The sequence below is a fragment of the Lasioglossum baleicum genome, chromosome 12 (assembly GCF_051020765.1).
Source record: "Lasioglossum baleicum chromosome 12, iyLasBale1, whole genome shotgun sequence".
NCBI lineage: Eukaryota > Metazoa > Arthropoda > Insecta > Hymenoptera > Halictidae > Lasioglossum > Lasioglossum baleicum.
In genome coordinates, this window is record NC_134940.1 from 4,038,226 (window position 1) to 4,056,393 (window position 18,168).

The 18,168-nt window shown below is 37.5% G+C and overlaps 3 protein-coding genes across 14 annotated transcripts; 2 read left to right on the forward strand and 1 right to left on the reverse strand.

The window, feature by feature from the left end:
- The first annotated feature begins 2,129 nt into the window (after nucleotides 1-2,129).
- On the forward strand, nucleotides 2,130-6,698 carry LOC143214636 (uncharacterized). Its single transcript, XM_076435923.1, has 2 exons — nucleotides 2,130-5,578; nucleotides 5,680-6,698. The coding sequence occupies exon 1, from the start codon at nucleotides 2,654-2,656 to the stop codon at nucleotides 5,552-5,554; it is 2,901 nt and encodes a 966-aa protein (XP_076292038.1). The 5' UTR covers nucleotides 2,130-2,653; the 3' UTR covers nucleotides 5,555-5,578; nucleotides 5,680-6,698.
- Nucleotides 6,489-12,154, forward strand: LOC143214640 (putative RNA-binding protein Alsin2). 10 transcript variants are annotated; one of them, XM_076435936.1, is made up of 9 exons: nucleotides 6,651-6,696; nucleotides 6,870-6,964; nucleotides 8,498-8,615; nucleotides 8,686-8,812; nucleotides 8,890-9,687; nucleotides 9,819-9,884; nucleotides 10,395-10,493; nucleotides 10,569-11,347; nucleotides 11,434-12,154. In XM_076435936.1, exons 5-9 carry the CDS (start codon nucleotides 9,649-9,651, stop codon nucleotides 11,510-11,512), a joined length of 1,062 nt encoding a protein of 353 aa, XP_076292051.1. In that variant the 5' UTR covers nucleotides 6,651-6,696; nucleotides 6,870-6,964; nucleotides 8,498-8,615; nucleotides 8,686-8,812; nucleotides 8,890-9,648; the 3' UTR covers nucleotides 11,513-12,154. The 10 variants fall into 10 exon arrangements, with proteins under 10 accessions (XP_076292047.1, XP_076292055.1, XP_076292051.1 ...); XM_076435937.1 differs by having other exon boundaries at nucleotides 8,894-9,687; XM_076435933.1 differs by having other exon boundaries at nucleotides 8,498-9,338; nucleotides 9,421-9,687.
- A 354-nt stretch (nucleotides 12,155-12,508) lies between these two features.
- On the reverse strand, nucleotides 12,509-17,524 carry Pli (E3 ubiquitin-protein ligase pellino). 3 transcript variants are annotated; one of them, XM_076435930.1, is made up of 8 exons: nucleotides 17,105-17,524; nucleotides 15,222-15,379; nucleotides 14,406-14,588; nucleotides 14,093-14,324; nucleotides 13,821-14,021; nucleotides 13,435-13,722; nucleotides 12,839-13,170; nucleotides 12,509-12,750 (listed from the first exon to the last, which is right to left on the reverse strand). In XM_076435930.1, the coding sequence occupies exons 2-8, from the start codon at nucleotides 15,254-15,256 to the stop codon at nucleotides 12,624-12,626; spliced, it is 1,398 nt and encodes a 465-aa protein (XP_076292045.1). In that variant the 5' UTR covers nucleotides 15,257-15,379; nucleotides 17,105-17,524; the 3' UTR covers nucleotides 12,509-12,623. The 3 variants fall into 3 exon arrangements, with proteins under 3 accessions (XP_076292045.1, XP_076292044.1, XP_076292046.1); XM_076435929.1 differs by having other exon boundaries at nucleotides 15,222-15,400; XM_076435931.1 differs by lacking the exon at nucleotides 15,222-15,379 and having other exon boundaries at nucleotides 17,105-17,523.
- Between the last annotated feature and the right edge of the window lie 644 nt (nucleotides 17,525-18,168).

The following is an 18,168-nucleotide window of genomic DNA, read 5'->3' on the forward strand; positions in this document are numbered from 1 at the left end:
TAGTAACAGCTACTATCGACTAAATCGATAGTTTTTAGTCGATTGCGCCCATCACTACTTCCCGATATATATACGTCATGAACTGGAAAAGCTGCACCGTCTGAAAATTTACAGCCCAAAGACCCTTTAAATTTCTGAACGAACTGTACTCGGAAGCTCTGCTTGAATTTATACAAAATTCTTAGAGCATATATATACTTATAGACCCGGCATACATTATATATAGGCTTAGACCATATATACCTATAGCCCCGGCGCAGATAATTTGGCTTATGTGGGGGGTGAGGGGGATCACCGGGTGCGCCATGTACATGTACATACCCAGTACGCGGGAAGAATGGACAGGATAATTTCAAAGAATTTGACATTGTATCATGAAATTATCTATTATAAACTGTATTTGAGATACAGCCGTTTATTTTGTATATTTGATTAAGATATATTATTAAGATATAAAGTAATAATAGTATTATATATATTAACTATTTTAGGAATCGCGCGATATTTGATTCTGAAGACATATTATGCAGGTTACAAAATGGTTTTTTACATATAAATTGACCACATTTACAACATTTTAAGGTAGTACTGCTAGTTTTACACAATTTACATTTACCTCGCTTGTGATTAGTTATTGCTAGACTACGGATCTTTATGCATTTACAAAAAAATTGAGTAGATGAAATCCAAATTCGTTGAAAAATTGAAAATGTCAATACATGATTTCTGCTCTATTACAATCATTCAGGGAAGAAATAACATTCAATTTAATTTCTATTTCTTGCCATCGATGTATTGCTACACAAAATTTACACGGAGCAAGTGTATGATGGCGTAGTGTCGGCGTCGGTCTGCCGTTTCAGCCATTTTAAAATTATCTTGTGACGTCACACCGTCCTTTATCTTTTCCGAGCTGTACTTTCGGTTTTCCTATACACATACTATACTTATGCCGGGTCTATAGGTATATATATGGTCTAAGTATATAGGTATGCTGGTGCTGGTCTCCCATCTTCCCCTTCCACAACGCTGTTGCCCTCACTCTTCCCTCCGGCCGGTCCGGGCCGCGTTTCGGCTCTTCGCGCGTGCATCACGATGTCCCGAGACGATTTCGATATTGTCAAACAGAGCGTTTTGCGTGGCATTTCACGTTTTTGTACATAGGAACAATGCATTCCCCGTATCCGCGCGTAAGAATCCACCCCTCCAGGAGGGGTCGAAACTTACCAGGGGTTGGGGACGGGGTTTTTACCTACAGTACATACAGGCCTGATCTGACTGGGACATTGTCGTTGTCCGGGCGAGGCAAGCAATACACATTACAAACACATTACATATCGCATTGCTTGCCTCGCCTGGCCGATTCAAATCACGGATTTGCTCATATTTATTTAACGGTTCATTTTACAGGATTTTTCTAAACGCAGTTCTCTTTATAAGACCTCGACCCTTGGGAAAGTGGAACCCAAACATTTTTGAGGCTTTAAAAAACAAATATATGGAAAATCTCCTGCAAAATAATCTGCAATTTAAAGAATCAGTTTTGTTTTCTCATATAAAAGTTGAGCTTTTTACGATTTATAGGATACAGACAAATTTAATAATATCAAAACTGTTTTGAATAATATGGTATGGCAATTTTTCGCAGTACACAGAGAAAAGGGTAAACACGTTATATAGGGGTGAGCGGGTATCCGAAAATGTTTAAAATTCATTTTAACTTCCACTTTGTATAATACCTTTTTACGCAGAATTTCATAATTTATCCAAATTTCTCAGAAAAAAACAGTATAGGCATTCCATTTCCATTGAAAACATTGAAGGCGACCCTCGAATCTCGATGAAAAAGCAAAGTAATAAAAAAAAACAGAACAATGTTATATATTCCATAAGAAAGTAATAAAGATCGATTTTAATAACTATGTTTTATGCGTTTGCTATTACACATTTCGCAAGTGTCCGGATATTTTCGAGCGGTTGTGTATATTGGCGGGAAAGTACCGCTATTTTACTATGATTTTACTATGAAAACGTTAGACTATATGGTCTAAGACAGTCTAAAATGAATACTATGAATTGGAGCTGCTTGAAGCCGATTTGAAGAAGGCTTTGACATGATGCGCCACCACAAGTCAGTCTATGTACTCCTTTTCGCCCCGCAATCACCCGCGAAGCTCATCGCTTTGCCTCATATTGCCACGCCACCAACCAGAGTAGAGATATTGCTGCAGATTTCACGCGCATGCGCGGCGATTTCAACCTCGCTACAGTAAGATTCTCGATAAAATGGGGTATCTTGAGCACCCCGTAAAATTTTAGAAAATTGGTATGATTAGATTCTGAAAAATGAATGTATAACATGTGTATTGGTGTATATTTTGTAACTCGTAGGACACGTCCTGAAGTCTTTTGGTCCGGTACAGATTGTTTCGGTACATTCCCGCCAATATATTAACTGCCTCAGGGCTCTGCCTAATACAGATACGTTACTGTTTTGGCCGCGCATGCGCGTGAAATGTTGCACCGTATCGCAGCATTGTTGTAGTGGCGCATCATGCCAAAGCCTTCTTCAAAATCGTTTCAAGCGTCTCCAATCACCAGTTCATAGTGTATACATCAGTGAGCAATAATAAGACAGTGGTAATCAGTGATAATGATGACGAGTTTACCCCAAGGAGTGTTTCTTATGTTTGGCAAAGAGCCTCCGAAACCATTACGAGATGCTAGAACTACCCCATCCGAACAAAGTACTCGTTCAAGGAGTTCAGCTAAGGAAAATTCTGAAGCTCGTCCTACCTTTAGAAAACGGAAGCATTCTGTTACAGACGAAGGTACCATAGTATCGAAGAGGATGCACATTGAAGAAGCTAAATTTGCTAGAGTTGTTGCTGGTAGAGAAGGAACACCTAGATTTAATCGACTCTTGGATTTTTTGATCGAAGAAGAAGGAAGAAAATGTCTAGAGGTTCTGAAAAGAGAAGAAGTAAATTTAACTAATATGTCGGGTATTTTAAGTAGAGCAGGAGCCAAAGCTCCTGAAGCTTTTAAAGGTTTATATAACCTTTGGTTTGATCAGCAAGGAAAGAAAACACAATATTTGAAAACTCTAGAAAACAAAGAGATAAGTCTAGCCAATATGTCCAGTATATTAACTAGAACGGGAGCTAAAGCTCCTGAAGCTTTTAAAGACTTATATGACCTTTGGTTCGATGAAAAAGGAGAGAAAACACGATATTTAAAAACTCTAGAAAGAGAAGAAATGAATCTATCTAATATATCCAGTATTTTACATGGAGCAGAAGCTAAGGCTAAAGTTGCTTTTATAGATTTATATAATCTTTGGTTTGACGAGCATGCGGAGAAAACACAATATTTAAAAACTCTAGAAAAAGAAGAGGTAAATCTGGCTAACATGTCCAGTATTTTAAGTAGAGCAGGAGCTAAAGCTCCTGAAGCATTCAAAGGCTTATATAACCTTTGGTTTGATCAGCAAGGGAAGAAAACACATTATTTAAAAACTCTAGAAAATGAAGGAATAAATCTATGTAATATATCCAGTATGATAAGCGGAGCAGGAGCTAAGGCTGCAAAAGCTTTTAAAGATTTATATGACCTTTGGTTTGATCAGCAAGGAAATAAAACGCAATATTTAAAAACTCTAGAAAAAGAAGGGATAAATCTACCTAATGTGTCTAGTATATTAAGCAGAGCAGGAGCTAAAGCTGCAAAAGCTTTGAAAGACTTATCTGATCTTTGGTTTGACGAGCAAGGAAACAAAACGCAATATTTAGTAACCCTGAGAGAAGAAAAAATAAGTCTAACTAGCATATCCAGTATTTTAAATGGAGCAGGAGCTAATGCTGTAAAAGCATTTAAAGACTTGTATGATCTTTGGTTTGACGAGCGAGGAAAGAAAACACAATATTTAAAAGCTCTAGAAAAAGAAGGAATAGTTCTAGCTAATATGTCTAGCATTTTAAGTGCGGCAGGGGCTAATGCTGCAAAAACTTTTAAAGACTTGTATGATCTTTGGTTTGATGAGCGAGGAAATAAAACGCAATATTTAGTAACCCTAAGAGAAGAAAAAATAAGTCTGACTAGCATATCCAGTATTTTAAATGGAGCAGGAACTAAAGCTGTAAAAGCATTTAAAGACATATATGATCTTTGGTTTGATCGGCGAGGAAAGAAAACACAATATCTAAAAACTCTAGAAGAAGAAGGAATAATTTTAGCTAATATGTCCAGTATTTTAAGTGGGGCAGGGGCTAATGCTGCAAAAACTTTTAAAGACTTACATGATCTTTGGTTTGATGAGCAAGGAAAAACGCAATATTTAAAAACTCTAGAAAAAGAAGGGATAAATCTACCTATTGTTTCCAGTATTTTAAGCGGAGCAGGAGTTAAGGCTGTCAAAGCTTTTGAGGATTTATATGATCTTTGGTTTGATGCAGAAGGAGAGAAAGTACAGTATTTAAAAACTCTAGAAAAAGAAGAAATAAATCTGAGTAATATATCCAGTATTTTACACGGAGCAGGATCTAATGCTGTAAAAGCTTTTAGAGTCCTATATAGTACCTTTTTTGATGAGCAAGGAAATCGAAAACGGCATTTAAAGCATTTCGTTACGGAAAACAGTTTTACAATACATAACTTGTCAGGTATATTAAGTGGAACCGGTACTAATGCTCGATACGCATTTGAAAAATTGCATACTGTCTGTTTTAACAACAAAGGGAATAGAACAAGACTTTTAGATGATTTCTGTAAGGCAGGTTTCGAGCCAGGTAATTTATCCTGTATGTTATGTGGAACAGGAGTTCGTGCTGCTTCTACTTTAAGAAAATTGCATAGTGTTTGTTTCAATGACAAAGGTGAAAGAACAGAGCTTTTAAATGACTTCTATGATGCAGGTTTTAGGCCGGGTGATGTGTGCAATATATTGAGTGGAGCAGCAGATAGTTTAGAAGAATTCCACGATTTTTGTTTTATAGGAGAAACAAAAAAATATTTGTACCATTTCTTAGATAACGAAGAAAGTTTTAGTCCGAGTAATTTATGTAGTATATTACATGGAGCAAGGGCTAATATTTATTCTTCTTTAAAAGATTTTCATAATATTTGTTTTGACGAGGCAGGAAATAAAACACAGCTTTTAGTTAATTTTTATAGGGCAGGTTTTACATCGAGTAATTTATCGAAAATATTGTCCATGTCAGGAAACAATGCCTCTTCTAATCTAGTAAATTTTTATACATCTTGTTTTAATAAAGAAAATTATTTAAATCACTTCTTAGCTGAGAAAGAACTCTTTACACCAAAAAATTTATCTAAGACATTAGATAGAGTAGGACTTAATATTTGCCCTACTTTTAAAAAACTGCATAATCTTTGTTTTGATAAAGAAGGAAATAAAACGAATTATTTAAACAATCTTATCAAAAGTCACCCGCCGAATAAGATACTTAATATATTATGTAAAAAAGTTAGAAAAGCTCCTTCTACCTTTTTAGATAGTACATCGATGTATTGTGAAGTGATCACAGTGGAATAGAGAAACCAAAATAAGAAAATATAGGTAATTTTACACAATAGACCAGCTCATTCCAAAAAAAAATTGTTCTTATGTTTGCTAGTTTCGAGTGCTGAAAGTTGTTATAACATCTTTATTTATTTTAGCAATATAATATATATTACTAAATTGACAATAATTCGTTGAGAATGACAAAGAAAATGTATCCGTTCAGCCTAGCGGTTTAAGAAACAATAAATACGAGATTGTGAAAAGGACCTTTTTTTTGTTTGCAAATAAATTGCAGACTCGTTGCACAAAGAATGTATAAGGAACGACAAAACCGTGATATGTACGAATATACCTGCGCATATCTTTTCACAAGTATAAGTATTTTATACTTAATATCGCATATGTATTGTTTTTACTATTCTTTTTTTTTTAATAAAGCAAGTTGTGAGGAAATATATAAATACAGATTTCATATTATCAACGTCTACATTAAAATTTAACTTTTTCCGTATTATGTATAATTGACAAATTGAGTTAGCACTGTTTAAAATAATAAGAGTAAAGTAAAAATGAACGAGTAATAAAATCAAATATATATTACAGTTCAGTTTCCATAAATATTTACACAGAAGTAGATACGGCGACGATTCCCCTTTCCTCTCTAGGTATATCAAGGTATATACACTTTAGCTTCGTGGCACTGCGACTTCTCAACAGAAAATTGCACTTTGCCCACATCCATCACCTGGTGGACGAAGTAATCTTGGAACACGGCAGGTTATCTGAAGCCGAGTCTATAATACATGAAATTCCTGACAGCAGGATCAGCCAATGATTGTCGAGTCGACACATGTGCACTAAATCTGTATCGCGATTGGTCGCAGCGTTACCACAGCTCTAAAGTTTTCCGGTGTTTTCCTGACCAAACGGAGCAGTGCGCACTGCGCACACGATCAGTGTCCGACGTGGTCCGACGGTCCGACGGTCCGACGATACTCTGATCGATAAATACGAGTCGGGTGATAACTCGAAACTCGAAGGCTGGCGGCGTGGCTGATTGCTCTCCCCCATTTTTGACAGTGCATCGAAATTGTTGCACTTTCTCGAAAAAATGACGGCTCACGATCAAATGCGAGCTATGCTTGATCAATTAATGGGCACAGGACGAAATGGTACGTATTATTCGTTCGCGAGGAGAATCAAGTGATTCCACGCAATACTATTATTTACAGTCGTCTAAAATCTACCACAAAAATACAAGATGGTGGCCTACACCTTCGTCAATACACGCAATGCATATCCAAATTATGTAGGATTGTTGTTAACGCGTATTCTACGTTTTCAGGTGAAAATAACAAATTTCAAGTGAAGTACTCCGATCCAAAGGTCTGCAAGAGTTTTTTGTTGGCGTGCTGTCCACATGAAATCTTGTCGTCGACGGTGAGTGTAATTCGATATTAACACATATTGGAATACGAGTGATATACCATTGGCACTATGCGCTATCGTAGAACATTTTTTATAAATTTTTTATATTTCTTCGCATTAACGCGCAAAAATCAATCGGACGTCTCGTTTGTTGTTGTTTTTCTATTTTCCTGTTTGGTTAGACAATTCGAATGCTTTAACTCGATTAGCGTACTCATTCGCTTGTCTTTCGAATACTTTTATTAGATTTACTTTAAAGCCTTATAGAGTTCTTGATTACCGTATCTTTCCTGTGACTACGTCTATAGATAGCGTGTTCGTTTCGCACAGTTTTCTTTTTTCGAATCGTGTAACAAAAATTTTATATCTTTTGCGGAGTATGTGTTTTAACCACATTTTTATACATTTATCTGTATTAAAAGTAGCATCTTGAACGAATTAATTGCCAAGTTTGTAAAGGTACGTTGTGCATAGTGCTTTTTATGATGAGCGTCTATCGGTCTAATCAGGTCCTGATATTACACTAGATATTAGCTAATAAGAATCAGTCTTGCGATGTGCATACAATAGGATCACGTTTGCGTAATGTACTTCAAGAATTGATTCCGATCAATTCCCACTAGATAGGCGTTGAAGTGCAACACGGGGCAGCATATTATGATAACAGGGAATCATCCCCTAGATTCTCACCAAGGAGGAAAAAAATGGAATTAGATCGATTTGTTTAATTGTAAATCGCAACTTCGAAAAAGATATTCATACGATCGTTCATTGAGAAACGTTTTCTTGCAAGCTGTACGTATGCTCCTTTCTACAGCATCAACCTATGAATGTTTTCCACTTTTTTCCTAGCAATATTAAGGAATATGCTGTACTTTAGACTACTCTCTGAGTAATAACGGCCCTAGTACGATTACGAAAGAATAATACTCGCAGGAAAGCATAGACATTATAACCATAAAGTTTTAATAGAAATATACTCCAATTAAATGAGAATATACATTTCGCATTAATACTGCTTCGCGCATTTCTTTGTCATCTTGTGCGAATTGGTCCAAAGGGTGTTTGTTAAGTCTCAATTTAATGTTCGGTATAGCTCTTCCTCCGTATACGAAACAATGAACTATTACGCGGTCCACTAAATCTTTGTCCACGATATTGAAACGAGACAATGATGTTAAAGAGAATCAATATCGTAGTTTATAAGGAAGCTACGTATTGTTGGGTTTCGATGCTTCATCTTGGTAAATTGTAATTGTTTTACCAAATAAAAGTGTCCTAACTATAAGCAGTTAACGTTAGCAAGCACCCTTTCACATTTTTCATGTAGGTTTCCACGCTAGAATTGACAACACCTACATTCAAATAAGATCCATGTAAAGTGTATTCTGGATTAATTGAAAGAAATTAAAAAAGAAATGCAAGCGTAAAGAAAAAAAAGTAAAGAAACTTTTGGAAAAAAAAAGAATGATACGAAAAATACTTCTGGCAAATACTCGCGAGAACGACCTATACACAGGTTCACTAATGTCAATGTACCTACAGTTCTATTTCCAGAGTCTCTGGAAAAAAGCAATTCCAATCTGATCCATTGTACAATATTGTTGCGAGTATTGTCCGCTCATATGTCGTGTTGTCTTGTCGCTCTCACACGCGCGTTACTGTAAGTACTGAAAGCGAAGAGGACGTACGTATTACAATTCTACAATTTGATTACCTTAACATAATTCAAGTACTAGGTGTTAATTCGATTGAGATTAAGGCGGACGGCCACCTCAGCCCCTCTACCGGTAACCACGGTGGCGAGGCTGAGCGCCGAATATATAATTCCGAGACCCCCGAATGGCCTGATTAATCTTGGTGAGTAGCGCCATTGCTGATTCAAGACGACGATATCTCTTGTTGTCGCCTCTTACTAATAATGCCGTTTACGGCAGGTAGAAATCAAGTTTACGTTTGAAAATATCTGTGAAAATATATTCATCCCCTCGGGATATGAGATGTGTAACGGGTACAGGAAAACGAAGCAGTAATCTGTAAGTAAAGACCATGCGAATTGCCAACGAAAGAACAAAACAGAACATTCTTGTGTGTTCGAGTCTCGGAAATTTCTTCGATTCCGTTCAATCGTTTTCGTCAAGACGCATTAACACACCGGTGAAACTTGGATTAGTCTTTTAAAGGGGATGTGTGTGCCGCGCGCGGATAGCATTTCAAGATTTTCAGACCGGTGACCTAATATTCGAAGCAGATATTATTCTTCCCAGTAACAGAAACGATTGATAGAGATTATGTTAGTCTCTGGCGGATTTAAGGCTCGTTCCAGTTCCTCGGTTTCGGTTTTTCTGCTTGAAGCGCGTTCAACATTAGGCAGATACCCAAAGAGGTGTGTAGTTTTTCAATTTTAAACGAAGCGGAACTCGACGCATAGGATTAAATCAGCGTTACCTTGGTTTTTCTATCGAAAGAGAAATGATGGAAAAACGCACGTTCGACAACCCACCATGGAGAACCGTTAGAGTTCTGAAACTATTTTGGCAATTTGCAAACCGATTATACATGCCCAAGAACAAACTCGAGAAGTGGCATGAAGCGGACAAAAAGAGGGAAATAAAGCGAAACAAAAAGAGGGGGAGAGAGAAAAAGAAAGAGAAAAAAGAAAAAAACAGTGAGAATATTAGGCGGAATTGTACGGCATGCCAGTTCTGTTAGAAAAATTTCCTTCAACATTGGATGTACGTATTGAATTCAGTTTCTAAATCGTCTAGAATTGATCCGTTTAAGGCAATTCGACTCCCACCTAAAATAGTATAATAAACTATTAGGCTGTAAGTTGTTTCATAGACATTGAACATATGAACTTAAGGTGTGTGCTGATTGTAGCTTCATTGCCATCGCATTGTCGTGTCAGGCGGAGAGGTGTTACCACTCTGTAAGTGAACATAACAAAATATTTATCTGTAAAATTGCATTTTTACTTTGTCCAAAGAATAATAATAAGAAAAAGAATGAAACAAAACAAAAGTAATTGAGATGTCGGTCGATACATGTATATGTACATACAATGTACATGTATGTGCATAGAGTCGAAGTATACATATAAATATATACATATATAGTGCGTACATATTTCTATGTATATTGTCTCTAGCTCCTACCAGAAGAGCAATCATTTGTACTTGTATTGTTCATATATTCGAGAAATATCTTTAGATCATAACACTTTTCTGGAAAATTAGGGTTTTTAACTTCTGTCGTTGTTGCTGCGCATAATTTAAATTATTTCTGTAATTATCGAGCATTAACTGTGTTTCCTATTATGAAGAGCGAATTAAGAAACAAAGATTTCATAGAACAACTTGGGAGGGACTATGTAAACAAAACGAATAAGGCTCTCCGCTGTAAAGCGCATCAAACCTAACGTATGATTTGTAAATCGCAGCGCATGGACCTGGGAGAATGCCCCCAGATTCACGACTTGGCCCTACGGGCAGACTATGAGGCTGCGCAAAAGAAGAAGGACCACTTTTATGACATCGACGTGAGTATCCCTAACCACCAAAGTGCAATGTCGACTTTGTGCGTTCTAATCAAATGTTTCTGTACTCGTTTTAAGGCCATGGAACATCTACAGAATTTCATTGCCGACTGTGATCGTCGCACAGAGCAGGCGAAACAGCGATTGGCAGAAACTCAAGAAGAGCTTAGCGCCGAAGTCGCGGCGAAAGCGAATAACGTTCACGTTCTCGCGGAAGAAATCGGCAAAAAATTGGCCAAGGCTGAGCAGCTCGGTGAAGAAGGTTTCGTTGAGGAGTCCATGAAACTTATGGGCGAGATAGACGAGCTGCGAAAAAAGAAGAACGAGGCTGAGCAAGAATACCGCAATAGCATGCCGGCGTCCAGTTATCAACAACAAAAGTTGAGAGTGTGCGAAGTGTGCAGCGCTTATCTCGGGATTCATGATAACGACAGACGACTCGCAGACCATTTCGGTGGGAAACTCCACTTGGGTTTCATCAAGATTCGCGAGAAATTAGCAGAACTTCAGAAAACCGTGGAGGAAAGGCGCAAAGAGAAACGAGAGTCTTTGTTAGACAGACGAAGAGACAGGGACAGGGACAGAGATGACCGTGACAGAGATCGCGACAGATCAGATCGACGCGGAGGATTGGGTTACAGAGAAAAGGATCGCGAGCGTGATCGTGACCGCGAGCGTGATCGAGACCGTGATCGCGATCATCGTGAACGCGACCGTGATCGCGATCGTGAACGCGAACGTGATCGTGACAGAGATCGCGATCGCGGTGATAGGGAACGAGATCGTGATCGTGATCGTGAACGCAGAGACAGAGACAGGAGAAAGTCACGATCCCGTAGCCGCAGCCGTGGGAAAAGGTGAGTCGATATAGAAGATGGTCGTCAACGCGAAGAAACTTTATCGCCGTCGTTCAATGAAAATTCAAATGCTTGAATTGTTTCAGATCTAAGCGTTCACGCAGTAGTAGCCGTAGCCGTCGATCTCGTTCCCGCCGTAGTGGATCTAACGATCGGAAAAGATAAAATCAATTGACATTAATATAATTATGCTCAATCATTTCTTCTTCATATTAAATTTCACACGTGCTTACTCGTGCACACGTACATGTAAAAACAAACGTCACGCTCTCACAGAATACAACTAATTCTTTCTTCTTTTTTTTTTTTCTTCGCTTGCTTTGATTTCCCCGGGGACAGATTGTGTTTGTTAAAGTAAATTCAACTTTTTTAAATATTGTCGACCGTACATCTTATTCGAGGAGAGAAGGAAACACCAATATTCCGAGATATCTTTTATGTAAAACTAAGCCACACTCCTGTTAACATAATAACAGGATTGAATTTACTAGATATCATTATATTAATAACCTTATTCTACACTGGATCTTGATACAATATACTTTTAAATCTAGTTACTATTTCGTGTACATAAGAATAGAATGAAATGTAATTCCACGTAATTAGGAGATGTTGCATATTTATAATATGATTACTAAAATTATGCGATTAATTATATACGAGCGTAAAAATGAAAATATGTTCGAAAATATATACGTTTCGGTAATTCTTGTTGGAACCACATTATTACACAGCATGTACCAGTTATAAACAATTAAAAACAAAAAAAAACAGAAAAAAAGAAAGGAAACCGTAAAGGAGTAAGTCTTTGAGTGGACTTTTTATTTCAAAAATAATACGTATGAAACGGGGGCTGATACGAATAATTAGAAAATAAATAACAATAACAATGTTTTTTTGTTCTTAATGATTAAAAAAGAGGCTACACGCATCTTTTTTATAATTGCATAAAATAAAAACTGCTCTTTCTGGAAATGTACATTTTTAACTTAAACTAGTAATCCGTCAGTGCGTTAAGAAAAGTAATATAGTTATCTATATGAATAATACTGTATAAGAAGGGATATTTATTTCAAGAGCCATTTACTTAATAATTACCGTGGAGCTATTTGTACATACAAAATTTAGCTTAAATTCGATATCAAGGAAGAGAAACAGAAGTTTGTTTATATACTTGTATTAAGATTATTTACATTTCATTAATTTTAATAATCCTTGCACTTTATAAGAAGTTAATGATCTCTACAAATACTCACGACCGTATGGTAAATGAACCTCAATCTACATTATCTTGGAAAATGAGTTTCACGTATCCTGGGGTTCCTTCGAGAGGGACTGCGCAAAACGGACAAATTGCGATATAACCGTTTGTACCATGTGGTATCGCTACTTTTTCCCAATACCTGTAACGACAGAAAAGATAATACCTAATCTACTCTGATCCGAATTGTTTAAGCAAGTCAAAGTCGTTAACAAGACGAATATACTGACTTAACAGTTTTCTCTGTAGCCATATGTCCACAGGGCCTAAATGCATAAGTAGGTGGGCCACAATCAACGTAAAATGCAGGTTCTATTCCCATAGAAAGTTTCACTACCGATCCAGCTACTAAACACATCGGACATCTTCTCGTGGCTTTGTCCTTTTCTTGGCCCCAGTCATGGTGGCCTTGTACATGCCCGCATTTCAAGTAAACGTATGGCTGTTGTTGGGCCGAGTCCGCAGCTGCTTTCCGCGGTATCACTAATGTGTTTAGACCGACTGGACATTGTGGTCTTCCGGCGTTTATGGCGTCAACTAGTTCCTCCAAGTCGTGTTTCGTCTATAACAACGATCACAGTGATCATTGAACATTCTTTTAGAAAATCGTGTACAGTAAAGTCGCGATCTAGCTCCCATCGCCTGTCGAGAGCAGGGTCAGAGATCGTGTAGGGGTACCGAACGTAGAAAAGGATAGCATGTAAACACGGACCGAGTCAGTTTGAGGGGTAGGCAAAGGGACAGCGATCGTGGAGATCCTTAGGGAGCTAGATCGCGACTTTACTGTAGTCCAATTTTGAATATTCGAAGCGCCTTGTATCATTACCGGTGACTTGGCGAGACCTTCAGCCGATCTCCAAAGCAGTGTAGCTCCGCACAGATCGATAAGCGTTCCGTCTTGCAAAATATTGTTTTCATCCTCCACAACGTTTCCTTTCTGCTGGGCGCTTCGGCTCTCCCTTAGCGAGAAAACTCCACCGCCTACACTGACCTCCCTCCAGAAACCACATTGCGCCTCACCACCGCAAAATTGTCCTCGTGGGTGCATAATCAACACGCCATTCGTGGTCAGTCCGTCAATCTCACGATTTTCTTGCCATTTGGTCGCTTTTTCCTGCAGTGAAGCGTACGGTTTTTTTTCATTACCAGCCTGTACAACGATCGGGGAACGAGTGGCCAATTATTAGCATAACAAGGACACACAACACTAACCCCTAAAAAGATATTCCTTGAACTATCAAATCCTGCCGCGTATATTCTCGCGATTCTAGGATCTGCTCGATCGGCTAGAATTCGACAAGCGAACCTACTGATTGTGCTCTGAGCTACGCGTCCTTCGTTCGAGCCATCGCTGCCTCCCGCACATGTGTCCATAACTACGAAATCAATCGGAGATTCGGAGGAACGACCGACCTATAATTTACAAATGAGAAGCGAAGCAAATATACTTGAATAGCTTGAGGAATATTCAATCGCATGCTCACCTGAAACATATCGGTCCCATCGTCCTCGGTATACTCGACGATAACTGCTTGTGTTCGGGATAACGTGTAAGAAATCGAGTGTTGTTTCGTGTTGAGAATAGCTTGTGAACTGTGAGGCGTTTTCACGATATAATGTTTGCTGCGCTTCACGCCGTTCGGCGCAGGCCTCCTAAATAAGACGAACTTACTTCTTCGTCTTCCTCTATCCCCTGGTGGGAGGAACCCATTGTATCTACGAAACACCCAACCAATTCGTTGCTTCTTATTTATACAGGAATCTATTATCTATTATAACATTAGAAATGTTCCTTACCCTAGAATAACTAATTCTCCGTATTTTACTAGCTGCTTCGGTTTCTCATGGCGATAACTGTGTGACCTATGAGGATTAGCATGTGAATGACTATGATTATGTTTACTGCGTGGACTATGAGGGGCACCAACTGTTTCTCCTTCTTCCACAAGTAATGGGCTTTCACTGCTACCACCGTCGGATCTGAAAAAACACAAGGGTACTATATACATATACATAGATGTATATGCAAGAATCTATGTCGCTCTGACTCAAATATCAAAATTAGCCTCGTTTTATATGTGTATTCCTTATCTAAATATTTGCTGTCTACTCTCCCGTAGAATCGTTCTGTATTCATTCGCGAAAGTAAAAAGGAATTTCACGATAATTCTCCTACATATTTGTAGTGGAAGTATCTAGATTTGCATTTCTTTGAATTTTGAGTTACTCGAAAAAACATTAGGAATACCTTTTATACCTGTATATCCATCGTACACACCATGAGACAAAGTTAGATCGAAAGCTGTTAGGTAAATCGCCCTACTTATCTGAACTAAGAAGGTGGATGTCAGTAACATAGTTCTCGTAAGCCAGAAAATATATGTTGTTACACGATAAAAATAGAAAAATGTGGTAAACTGTTCTGCGATTCGTGTGAAAGATAACTCTAGACGCATTAAATAAAACAAAATGATGTCCACTGTTTCTTCTACATTCTTCTCGAACAAAATGTTTCAAGTGTGTAATATAGTATGTAAAGCTAAGCCATCTATCTACGCTGATATCTCTTCGGATTCGGCCTATAGTATTGTAATGCGTAAACCACTTACTTACCGCGAGGGGCATGGAATACGTTTAGTTACTGGCATCCTCCTTCGAGTAAAATTTACTGATTACTACTTCCACGGTACTTCAAAAGATACTCATAAGGACAGACAGTGTTTAGTATCTTCACGCGGCTGAGCAAACACGAGCAAGTGCAACGCGGGAAGCTGCAAATTGGTAATTACAATCTGTAATAAGAAACATTCACTGTAACGATCATGTCTAAACTATTGTATGTTTTGATGTGTTCCTATTTTTATGTTTCTAGATGAAGACAAAAGGCAACGTATTAGCCAGCTAATTAATGAAGCACCGAGACATATTCGTAATTCGATTATTCGTAGACGATACGCGATAAAATCGTTTTCACATGTTCGTGTACGGATATAAAATCACATGTTGATATTAACTTTTCAAAATTAACTGTCTGTTCCTATATACCGTTAATGTACATATGTACGAACACGATCGGAGGCACAGCCGGCATCGTAACAATGCTAATGCAACGAACAAGAATAATTGTATCATTTGTTCGCTCCCCATGAAATTGCAATGAAATTTCATGAAATTCGTAAACATATTCAACACGGTGTTACGTCGAGTAGTATAGTTACATTGATCGAAAAGCTGATTCATTATCTTATCCAGATATTTGTTCTTATCAAAATACTGCACCGATTTATCATATCATGGTTTACAAGGTAAAGATTACTTCGAAAATAACTACACAACAACTGTGATGTATGCAAAAATCTTTTCGACGATGTTTCTTTATGCAATCGTATCCTTTGTTTTTTAATTGCACAACTTCCTGCAATGCTTGTTGTGAAACTCGAATCTAAATACTTCCAACATATTTATCACAGCGATACGTATAAAACATTTTTTTTGTATAAAACAAGAAGAACATTTATTGCTTGTTAATTGAACTCTGAATGGTGTATTTTACTTATTAAACAAGGGATACGCAAGATCATTTGTTTATTCCATTATACACAGAGACATCCTTATTGATTCGTATAATTGAAACACTTTGTAAACAGTTACATAGAGAAGCGAGTAAAATAGGAGTAACTTTATCGATACATGCACTAAGCCAAATGAAAAATGTATTTTCTTACAGTCAGGAAGATATTAATTGATTGTAAATATTAATCAACAGAAAATACATAGATACTTTTGTTTCTGTACATTAGTAAGGAGGTCTATAATTCGCAAGAAAACATTTGGTTCGACTAATTAGAATGCACCGATGATAATGATAATAACATTGTTGCGACTAAATGAAAGAAAATGAATGCTAGAACTACCGGATAAGTCAAAGCAACCTATACCAAATTCCCTGTCTTACAATTGCCAAAATTGTAAAGGTGTTCTTGGCTGAAAATGATTAAACAAATTAATTTACCCATGCACATACTATGATACAAATTGTTCGATACTTCCACGAATGCACTCTCGTAATTCTGTCTGATTGATTGCTTTAGTATTATGTATTATTAGTATTAACAATAATTTACATACATTCGAACAAAATAGAATATCTTTCAATTACGGATTCTGATATGATTCTATTTCTGATCTAGATGATAATGAACATGTTTGAGACTGATATTTAAACGATATGTATATATACAAATATTGGTAACTGATATACCGATATATATACAATACACATATATACATAATCAGTCGAATATACACAGAAATGCGCGCGCGCGTGCATACACGCACCCATATAGTTGATCAGTGAACCGAAAATGATCGGAAAATTGACCGGCTAGACGGAAAAACTTGTGATACGATCGAAAGCGCAGAAAACATTGCGGAGGAGTCGCGATGCGTAAGCAACATTAATTAACCTAGGTATTCGGAAACGATGCGTTATTTACCGTATCACCATGCTGAGCTCTGCGTTCAAAAACGGTATCGCTGTATGTTCGAGACTCGCGACAACAGCCACCCGTTTTGATCGTTGATCACGAGCCTAACGGTGTACAAAAATCATTTGTCCACTCTGTTCAGCTTTAATTTAATTTTCCATTTCTAAATTACACCGTTACTAGGTTCGTACGATGCTCCACCAATCTCGCGCTGATGATTCTACTATACATGATCGCGATGCGGACAGGGATCACGGCCGCTAATTAAATCGACAAAGAAAATCGACACGTTAACAAACGGACTCCGACAACAAAACTTTATTCACAGCCGAAACACTGATTTATTCTATCGATAATCGCTTGACGCACCGATTATTTGTGTGTGTCTCTCATAAACTATACGCATCGAGACAATCCACGGTGAACGATGTACAATGAGCGGAGCCTTGTTGGAAATCGACCTTATGAAAAAATATTCTGGTCTCCGCTAGAGGGTTGCCAATTCCGTCGATGTTTGCCCCTGTCGACAAGAACATTACGAATTACAAAAACATTTTTACGTTGATAGACAGCTCGTACGATAAACGGTGAATTTTAATGAATCGTTTACTGCTGTCTCCCTGAAACATACGGTTTATAGGTTCTTACAGACCCGGCTTCAGATAACATGCCTTGCTCCAAGATTACATCGTCTACCAGATGACGGTTGTGGGCAAAGTGCTATAGTCTGTTGAGAAGTACCACGATGAGTTATAGCACTATTTAGAATAATAAGAGTAAAGTATAAATGAACGACTAATAAAAAAATATATATTATACAGTTAAAATGAACGAGTAATAAAATAAAATATATATGATACAGTAAAAATTAACAGGTGATAAAATAAAATATATATTATAGTTACAGTTGCCATAAATATTTATATATAGAATGAAATACGGTGACGACTCCCCTTTCCCGTTTTGGTACTTCTCAACAGACTGTAGCAGTTTGCCCACAACCATCATCTGGTGGACGATGTAATCTTGGAACACGGCATGTTATCTAAGGCCGGGTCTATACTATATAAGTA